The 8,786-nt window shown below is 67.1% G+C and overlaps 2 protein-coding genes across 2 annotated transcripts; one reads left to right on the forward strand and one right to left on the reverse strand.

Annotated features, from left to right (window-relative positions):
- The first annotated feature begins 405 nt into the window (after positions 1-405).
- Positions 406-4,122, forward strand: SHE (Src homology 2 domain containing E). Its single transcript, XM_010564036.1, has 6 exons — positions 406-801; positions 1,478-1,604; positions 2,416-2,724; positions 3,134-3,284; positions 3,408-3,527; positions 3,936-4,122. Exons 1-6 carry the CDS (start codon positions 406-408, stop codon positions 4,120-4,122), a joined length of 1,290 nt encoding a protein of 429 aa, XP_010562338.1.
- A 1,851-nt stretch (positions 4,123-5,973) lies between these two features.
- IL6R (interleukin 6 receptor) lies at positions 5,974-8,261 on the reverse strand. Its single transcript, XM_010564175.1, has 10 exons — positions 8,204-8,261; positions 7,812-8,069; positions 7,603-7,726; positions 7,261-7,445; positions 7,017-7,177; positions 6,779-6,923; positions 6,655-6,698; positions 6,445-6,523; positions 6,246-6,354; positions 5,974-6,163 (listed from the first exon to the last, which is right to left on the reverse strand). The coding sequence occupies exons 1-10, from the start codon at positions 8,259-8,261 to the stop codon at positions 5,974-5,976; spliced, it is 1,353 nt and encodes a 450-aa protein (XP_010562477.1).
- Positions 8,262-8,786: the final 525 nt, after the last annotated feature.

The following is an 8,786-nucleotide window of genomic DNA, read 5'->3' on the forward strand; positions in this document are numbered from 1 at the left end:
CGCACGCCCGGCGAGACCCCCCGACTCGTCCCATCGCTGGAGCAGACACCCCGGCCCCCCGCCCCCCCCTGGGACCCTTCCCCGGGGCCAGGGACCCCCGGGGAGACAGGGTCCCCTCCCCGGGACGCGGGCACCGGCACCCCTGGGGACCCGCCAGCCGTCCCCGCGGGGGCGAAGGACGCCTGGAGCCCCCCCACCCACGTCGGGGGCGAAGGCCCCGGACCCCCCCCTGCCCGTATTCCCCTCCCAGGGCTGGCCCCTGGCCGCCGAGGGTCCCGCTCCCAGGGCTGGGGGGAGCCGGGCTGCCCCGTGCCCCCGGGCTGAGCCAGCCCTGAGCCGGTGGGGCGGCCGTGGGGTGGCGGGGAGCCCCGGGGGGGCCCTGGCACCCTGCTCCTCCCCAGTCCCATGGCGGCCAAGTGGTTTAAGGAGTTCCCCTCCAACCTGAAGACGGTTTCAGAGAGGGCTCGGCCGGGCAGCGGTAGCCTGGGCAAGAGCCGCAAGAATTCGGCCGCCGAGTTGGGGGGCTGCCGGCCCGGCCCGGGGGGTGGCAAGGAGGGGGGTGGGCGGCTGTCACGGGACAACCTGCAGGGTTTGCTTCAGGCCGCCACCGGGAAGATGCGGAAGAACTCACGAGTGGAGGGGGGCACGCCAGAGGGACCCCCCAAAACCTGCAGCACCTACATCAACCGCCTCATCAAGGTGGAGGCTCACGAGAAGAACGGGAAGGGGTACCCCGGCCCCCTGCCCACTGGCCTCCCTGCCCCTGAGCAGGACAAGGGGAAGACCCCCAAGACAGAGACGGTAAGAGGGGGACCGGAGAGGAGAAGGGGGCTGGGGGGGGAGGGGGGGAGCGCGTGGCACCCACAGCTTTAACCGCTTTGGGCTCCGGCTCATTAGCCCAGCTAACCCCGGCCTTTCATCGCGCCCGGCTCTGGTGCCTTCAAATCCTGTTCAAAGCTCCCTTCATCCTGATCGCCCTTCATCTGCGGGGGGGGGGAGCGCTCGCCAGGCCCCCTTGCCGCATCCCACTGTCTCTTATCCCACCCTGACCCCGGTACTTTGCCGCTGGTTAAACAAAGGCTGACGTAAAGCTTTTCTGGGAAGCCGGACTTTCACCCCCACACAGCCCCAGGGTGGCTGGGAGCCAGTCGGGGGTGGGGGGGGCGGTGTCACCCAAAAGGGTCCCCGAGTCCCCCCCCCAGGCTCCTCCCCACTGCGGGGTGCATAGGGATGGGCTCTGCCCCCACCCAAAGGTGCCACCGGGTGCACCCTCATGGGGTTGTGGCATTGCTCCATCTACCCCAGATGAGCTGCCATCCTGCCCCGGGGACTCCAGTATCCCTGTCCCCTGCCTGGTGCTGCGCCAGTGGCATCCCCACCACCCTCTCCCACTCCACCACCACCGTCACACCTGGTGGGACACCTGACGGGACTGCTGGCAGCCCCCTGAGGCTGATGGTGCCTGTCCCCTCCCTAGGTCATCATCCTGGAGGACTACGCCGACCCCTACGATGCCAAGCGTACCAAGGGGCAGCGGGATGCTGAGCGCCTGGGGGAGAATGATGGCTATATGGAGCCGTACGATGCCCAGCAGATGATCACAGGTACGTGCCATGCCACGCCACGGCAATGCGGCTAACACTGCTCCCCAGCCGGGAGTGAACGGCTGTCCCCGGAGCCGCATGGCGAGGGAGGCTCCGGGAACAGGAAAGCCGCTCGCCGCTTCCTGCGGCTGCGCAGGGCCAGATAAGAAGTGGGCGCGAGGCCGGACGCTGACCCGTGCCCGCCTGCCCCTTGCCCGGTGCCGTGACCTGCTGCCATCACCCAATGGGTGCATGGGGCTCATGCAAAGCCCTCAATGCTCTCCAGCTGTCCTGGAGGATACACACAGCACCCCTGAGGGTCCCACGCAGCCGTGCCCCCCAGCCAGCGATCCCCCGGCCGGCGCGGCAGCCGCCCAGCTGGCCAGAACAACAGGAACTGACTTGGCCGGAAGCTGGAAATAAAAGATTTGCTGCTGATGGTTTTTTTCCGTGCGGGGCAGCCCAGGCTGTTTGGTGGAGCCTGGCGCCATGGGGCGAAGCAGGGGGCTGGGAGGGGTGTGAGCCCCTTGGGGTGGCCTCCCGCAGGGCCAAGCTTCAGTGCAGGGTGTAGCATCCTGCCGCTGCAGACCCTGGCCGGCCCCACCAGCATGTTTCTGTGCCCACGGCACCGGCAGCTTCGGGGCTGCAACAGCAGGCCAGGCGCCATGAGGATGGGCCCCTTCCTGCTCCGGCTCCTCCCAAGCCTGTTCCCAATGGGGTGTCCCCGGCATGGGGTCCCTGGTGCACATCCCTACCCAAGCACCAGAGTTGGGAAGGGGTATCTCAGGGGGACACAGCCCCCTCCCTGACCCACCATCCCTCTTCCCTGCAGAAATCCGCCGTCGGGGCTCCAAGGACCCCCTGGTCAAAGCCATCCTGCTGCTGGACAGTCCTGGCGAGCCTGGGGAGGGGGGTGGCAAGCCAGAGCCAGCCAAGTGGCCGGCAGGCAAGGAGGCAACGGGGAAGGGGCCACAGCTCTACGACACCCCTTATGAGCCCGGGGAGGGGGTGGCCGGGGGGACCCCAGAGCGCAGGGCAAGGGCCGGGGACGGGCGCCTGCCCGAGAATGATGAGCGCCCGGCGGGCGAGTACGAGCAGCCCTGGGAGTGGAAGAAGGAGCAGATCGTCAAAGCACTGTCAGGTAGGGGATGGGGACGGGGATGGGGACAGACTTTTTAGTAGGGCCTGTAGTGCTAGGACTAAGGGTTTTAAACTAAAAGAGGGAAGATTTAGATTAGATATAAGGAAGAAATTTTTTATGCTGTGGGTGATGAGGCACTGGCACAGAGTGCCCAGAGAGGTGGTCGATGCCCCATTGCTGGAGACATTTGAGGTCCAGTTGGATGGGGCTCTGAGCAACCTGATTGAGTGGGAGATGTCCCTGCTCACGGCAGGGAGGGTTGGACTAGATGGAGATGGGGACATAGATGGAATGAGGCTGGGGAAGGGGGTGGGCCTAGGGCTGGGGATGGTGCTGGGGAGAGTCAGAGCTAGGGATGGGGATGGAGGTAGCATGGAGGGGGCTTATATCTCATTCCCTCCTCCCCCAGTCCAGTTCGAGGGCTCAGAGCGTCCCAAGGAGGAGGTGCCATGGCAGCACCTACGCCAGAAGAGCTGGACCCCGAAGATGCTGAAGCCGGCGGGTGCTGAACATGGTGACGGGGAGCGGGTGGACCCTGCCCTGGCACTGGAGAAGCAGCCGTGAGTTACAAGGCCAAGCCACATGCGGCAGCTGGGGTGGGAAAAGGCGGGGGGGAAGTGGGTTGAGGGGGGCGTGACTGGTGCTTTGCCACCACTTAGCGTCCCCTTGGCGTCCCCCCACAGCTGGTACCATGGGGCCATCACGCGGGCCGAGGCAGAGAGCCGGCTGCAGGCGTGCCGGGAGGCCGGCTACCTGGTGCGCACCAGCGAGACTGGCAGCGGCAAGTACTCCATCGCACTCAAGTGAGTGGCATAGCAGCTGTGGAGTGGTGGTGGGGGTCCTGGCCCCGGGGAGGGAGGGGTCCCACCCTGGAGGGATGCTGTGGCAGGAGCACCCCTCCCCGTTGTTCACACCAGAGCCCTGATGGGGTGGAAGCACCCACATCCCAGGGGATGGCACCCCCCCCCAACCAGTTGGGGGGACCCAGGCATCCTGGCGCTGTGCTGGGGCGGGGGGGGGATGGCGTGTCCCCCTCCCTGGCGCATTGTCGGGAGCGCTGGTGGCGTTTCCTTCCTGAGGAAGCGGAGCCCCTGGAGCCGAAACAATCGGAGTGGGACGGGAACAAACAGGGGTGGATGCGGCTGTGGCCGCTGGGCGGGCGGGTGGGCGCCAGGGGCTGGCGGGACCACTGACGTCCGCCGCTCGCCCAGGACCAGCCAGGGCTGCGTCCACATCATTGTGGCCCGGACCAAGGACAACAAGTACACGCTCAGCCAGGCCAGCGGCGTCTTCGCCAGCATCCCCGAGGTCGTGCACTACTACTCTACTGAGAAGCTGCCCTTCAAAGGAGCTGAGCACATGGCCCTGCTGCACCCCGTCCACTGCAAGCTGCATTAGCACTCACTAATGCCCCCCCCCCCCGAGTGGCCTGTGACCCCTGGCCCCGGGGCATGGGGCAGGGTCCAGCCCTGGCAATTGCCACAGGAAGGGTCCAGTGGAGGACCCCTCAGTCACATCTCCAGCCCTGCAGGGACCCCACTCCTGCCTGGTGGCCACTGCCTGCCACTGGACTCCGGCAGGGCTGAGCTGCCCTTTTGCTGGGACGGATTCTGCCCACCCTGCGCCGGAGCCAACCCGCTGCAGGGCTGCCTCCAGCACTGGGGGCAGGGGGACGCAGCAAGATTGGGATGTGTAATGAAGTAGTAAAATAAACTTGTTGGCTGAGAGGAGGCAGGTGGTCCTGGGAGGTGGGCTGGGGGCTGCAATGGGGGAAGGGATGGGGCAGGACTGGGGCTGGGGGCTGCAATGGGGGAAGGGATGGGGCAGGATTGGGGCTGGGGACTGCAGTGGGGAAGGGATGGGGGAGGATTGGGGCTGGTGGCTGCAATGGGGAAGGGATGGTGTTGGGGTCTGCAGAGGTGCAGGGATTGGGGCCCTGAGGGTGCCAGGACAGGCAGGTGCCCAGGATGTGGGTGCTGTGGAGCGTGCAGCAAGACACCCAGCCACTTCCCCGCCTGGGACCTGGCTGCCAGGCTCTGCTCTGCTGGCAGCGAGGCCGTGGTGCTGCCTGAAACCAGGGCAGGTTTTTGGGGCTGGGGGCCCATCCGGTCTGACCTCGGGATGCAGCCCCTCGCCTCCCCCCCCTGCCTCCCCAGGGGTCACCTGCCTGCTTGGGAGAGCGGAAGCAGGTAACTCAACCCCAGACTGATGCTGGCAGAAGCCACCCTGCTTTTGGGGGGCAGGGATACTGGGGCTGCCCCAACCCACACATCTGCATCCTGCCGGGCTTTTTATAGAGTGGGGCCGGCTGGGGCGGGGGGGAATGTGGCGTCCCCAGGGTGCCTGGGCACCCGCTCCCCTTGCCCTGCGGTTTCCTGCCTGGGTGCAGCTGCAGCTCCCCAGGGCGTTGCATAACCTGGCACGGGCTGGGTTGCTGCTCGGAGCAGGGCCTGGGGAACGCTCATTGGCATGGGGTCACAGCCTGGGGATACATGGCATTGGGGGGGAGCACAGCATGGGCTGCACAGCCTGGGAGGCACTTAGTGGCATGGGGGGCACGGCTTGGGGTGGTACATGGCAGGGTTAAGGGGCACAGTAAGGCATATGGTGCATGGACTGGGGTGCATGGCCTTGACTGGAGGGGGTGCACAGCCCAGCCTGACCCCACCACCCCCTGGAGTCACTCCCAGGTGAGGGAGACTGCAGTGACCCCTTCATTATTCCCCCCCCCAAAAGCACCCACTCCATTACAAATCCAAGGCATTTATTTAAGAGTCACGTTTTGCCACATTTCCCCAACACGTGCTTTAAAAATAAGCCCTGGGGTGGGGCCGGGGCAGAGGGATGGGGCTGATCCAGCCAGGCCCTCCCCCTCCCTGACACCCGCGGCACTGCGGGGGCTAGGCCCTTCCCTGCGGGACCCCCAAACCCAGCCCCACGGGCAGAGCCCAGCCCTGCTCCCACGCTCCTATGCGGCCATGCTTCCAGTGCCTTCACCCCCAGCCACCCCAGCTTGGCCACGGCCCCGGAGCTGCCCCCTCGGGACCCATCTTGGGGACCTCCCCTGGCTGGTTCTCCACGGGGGCAACGCTGATTCCCCTCCTCAGAGGCTGCTCCCAGCCCTGAGACCTGGGGGTGGCTTTCGGCACCCCCAGATGTGGGGGGGGGCTGGGCTGTTCCCGGGGCCACATCCCAGCCCCGGGACCCCCGCCCAACCCGCAGGCACTTGCCAGTGCATCCAGCCCCCGGCTACTGCTCTGAGAAGAAATAGTCCAAATTGGTGACATGGAGAGCCCCAGGGGCCAGGGGGCCAGGAGGCGAGAGCAGGGGGGTCTCACTGAGTGGGGGGCTGGGGGGGCCCAGGGGCACTAGCACATGCTGCGCCTCACCTTCCTGCTTGGCCCCCCGCTGCCCACCTGTCCGCCATGTCTGCTTGTACCTGCAGGAGAGGAAAGTGGTCCCAGGTCGAGGGGGGGCAGGTAGAGAAGTCATCCCCCCCTTCCCTTCCTCTAGGCACTCACCTCACCATGATGCCAACAAAGAGGGCGATGCCCAGGAGCAGGCTCCCCCCGGCCACCAGAAAGGCATAGGGGGATGCCACAGAGTGGGCACTGGCTTCCATGACAGCCCCTGCAGCAGAGAGAGGGGATGGGCTCCTTGTGGGGATGAGGGTCCCGTGGGTTCCGGCCCTCGGCAGCCAACCCATAGACCCCTCCTCACCACCAGCGCCATCAGCAGCATCTTCCCCGAAGAGCTCGGGGGGCAGCGTGACCCCATAGGTGCCATCCTCCATGGGGAACTGCAAGAGAAGGCAGGAAGGCGCGATGGGATGGTGCAGCCCCCCCACCCGGCATCCCCTTGTCCCACACGGGGTCATGACATCCAACCAGGAATGCGTTGTGTCCCCTCGGGGCTGAGGCCGTGCCCTACCTGCGAGCTGAAGGGTCCCATTTCAGAGGTGAGGTCCCTGGGGTCTGCAAGGGGAGGGAGGAGTGTGAGGCTGGGGGACCCTGGCCTGAGCCCCTGGCCTTAGGGCCACATGTCCCCCTCCTACCTGTCCAGGGGGTGCCCACCGCCTCCTGGCTCCACTCGCTCCACGCGCCGTGGCCAAACTCCTCCTGCGCCCGCACCTGCACCACGTGCCGCGTCCCTCGCCAGGCGTCACGGATGTCCAGCCACGTCGTCATCACCTGTTCCACCTGGGGGGGGGCATGGGCAGCACGGGGGTGGGGAAAGCCTCGATGGGGCTGGGGCAGAGTCCCACAGTGGGGGGAGGTGTATGTGTATCTCACCTCCGTGAAGGTCTCGGCGGGCTCGGGGCGGTAGCGGACCTGGAAGCGGAGCCAGTAGAAGCGGGGGTCCCAGGACAAGGGGTAGGACCAGTTGACGCGCAACTGCTGCGGTGCCTTCTCCAGTGCCTCCACTGTCACATTGAGGGGAGGGTCGGGCTTCACTGCTGGGGAACGGGGGGCTCAGGGCCGGGCACCATGCCGCTCAGCCGGCCCCAGCCCCTGGCAAGATGGGAGTGGTACTCACAGACGCTGCTGAGGGTGATGATCCTGTCCTCACCGGCCAAGCCGCCGGCGCCGTTACTGACGCACGTGGACACCACGAGGGGTTTGGTGTCATCAGCGCCGGGTGGCACCTTCACCCGGCAAACAAACTTCCGTGCCTTGGAGAAGTAGCGGCACCGCTGCTCTGTGGCATTCTCAGCTGCGAACCTGTGGGGATGTGGCTTGGCTGGAGCTGTGGCATACACCAGGCACAGGGCAGTCCTGGCCAACATCAGGGAAAGGGTCTGTGGGGAGGGACAGTAAAGTCCCCTGCATCCCATGCCATGGGGTCCCAGGCACAGGTAGGTGCTAGGATGGCACTCACCTCTGCTTCACCCAGAGCATCGCCCGCGTCCCTGGGGATGGCTTCGCCTGCAGCGGCCACTCGCACAGGACATCTTTGTCATGGCTCCGCCGGTAGCAGGAGACCCGGGGAATTTCAGGGGGCTCTGCAAGGCAGGGAGGCGCTGGGGGACAGGGGATGCCGGACTGGGCGACGCTGCGAGGGAAGCCCCTGCCCCAGCGCGGACCCACCTTCCACCAGCAGCCGCAGGGAGCGCAGCGGGCGGCCCCCCACGTAACAGCTGTAGCGCCCCGAGTCCTCGTAGCGCAGTTGCCAGAGGAGCAGTGTGTTGCCCTCCGCCAGCCACCGGTCATGGCCCCCCACCACCGCTGCCACCGTCCCCCACTTCTCCATCTTCCAGGACACGGTGACGTTCGCCAGCCCCTCGTCCTGGCAGGTCAACGTGACGTTTGCTCCCAGGCGGCCCAGCACCGTGTCCTGCGAGAGCCCTGGGGGGCCAAGAGAGGGTCAGGCGATAGAGATGAGACCCCAAGCCCCGCGGGTGTCCCCAGAGAAGGGGGACGCCCCACCGTCTGCTCCCCATTCCCAGCGGCTGCTCGGTGTCAATATTTGCTGGAGGCACCGAGCCGGAGCGAGTGGCAGCTCCTGCTGAGCCAGCACTTCCCCACCGAGCCGGGCATCGGCCACCTGGCACACGGACCCCCCCGGCACCACCACAGGGACAGCCTCCGCAGCACCCGGCCGGGGTGCGCGTGGGGGGTCCGGTGGTGGGACCCGGCTGGGCAGCGTGGGGAGCAGAGAGGTGGGAGCGGGTGTCTGGGCGAACAGCAGGCTGGGGGTCCCCGGGGGTGCTGGGGGTCCGGCGCTGGAGGAGTTAAGCGGCCGGGCAGCACTCAGCCAAGGCCTGGGCTGGGGCCAGGGAGGCCGCCCGGGGCAGCTCTCCGGGCTCTGGCTGCAAAGGTCAACAGTCAGTGCGGACCTGCCTGTTCCCGTCGGCTCCTGCTGCCGGGAACGCACCCAGCACCCACCCAGCACCGAGTAGCACCCAACATCCAGTACCCAGCCAGCCTCAGCACCCACCCAGCACCCACCCGGGGTGCCCCGTAGCCGCACCCTGCCCGTCTGCCCGGGGCCCGGCCGAGCTCCGTCGGCGCTGGCAGGGAACCGCCCCCCCCCCGTAACCTGGACCCGCGGGGCCCCGGTAC

The sequence above is a fragment of the Haliaeetus leucocephalus genome, unplaced genomic scaffold, assembly GCF_000737465.1.
Source record: "Haliaeetus leucocephalus isolate CR32 unplaced genomic scaffold, Haliaeetus_leucocephalus-4.0 Scaffold175, whole genome shotgun sequence".
Taxonomy (NCBI): Eukaryota; Metazoa; Chordata; class Aves; order Accipitriformes; family Accipitridae; genus Haliaeetus; species Haliaeetus leucocephalus.

What these genes read in the sequence shown, in the direction of transcription:
- IL6R (XM_010564175.1), bottom strand. Translation starts at nt 8,261, where the DNA reads ATGCCCGGCTCGGTGGGGAAGTGCTGGCTCAGCAGGAGCTGCCACTCG. An exon ending in CATCACCCTCAGCAGCGTCT is followed by an intron (nt 7,178 to 7,260) that starts GTGAGTACCACT and finishes GTTCCCCAGCAG; the next exon opens with TGAAGCCCGACCCTCCCCTC. An exon ending in CCGCCGAGACCTTCACGGAG is followed by an intron (nt 6,924 to 7,016) that starts GTGAGATACACA and finishes GCCCCCCCCCAG; the next exon opens with GTGGAACAGGTGATGACGAC.
- SHE (XM_010564036.1), top strand. Translation starts at nt 406, where the DNA reads ATGGCGGCCAAGTGGTTTAAGGAGTTCCCCTCCAACCTGAAGACGGTT. An exon ending in AGACCCCCAAGACAGAGACG is followed by an intron (nt 802 to 1,477) that starts GTAAGAGGGGGA and finishes TCCCCTCCCTAG; the next exon opens with GTCATCATCCTGGAGGACTA. An exon ending in AAGTACTCCATCGCACTCAA is followed by an intron (nt 3,528 to 3,935) that starts GTGAGTGGCATA and finishes CCGCTCGCCCAG; the next exon opens with GACCAGCCAGGGCTGCGTCC.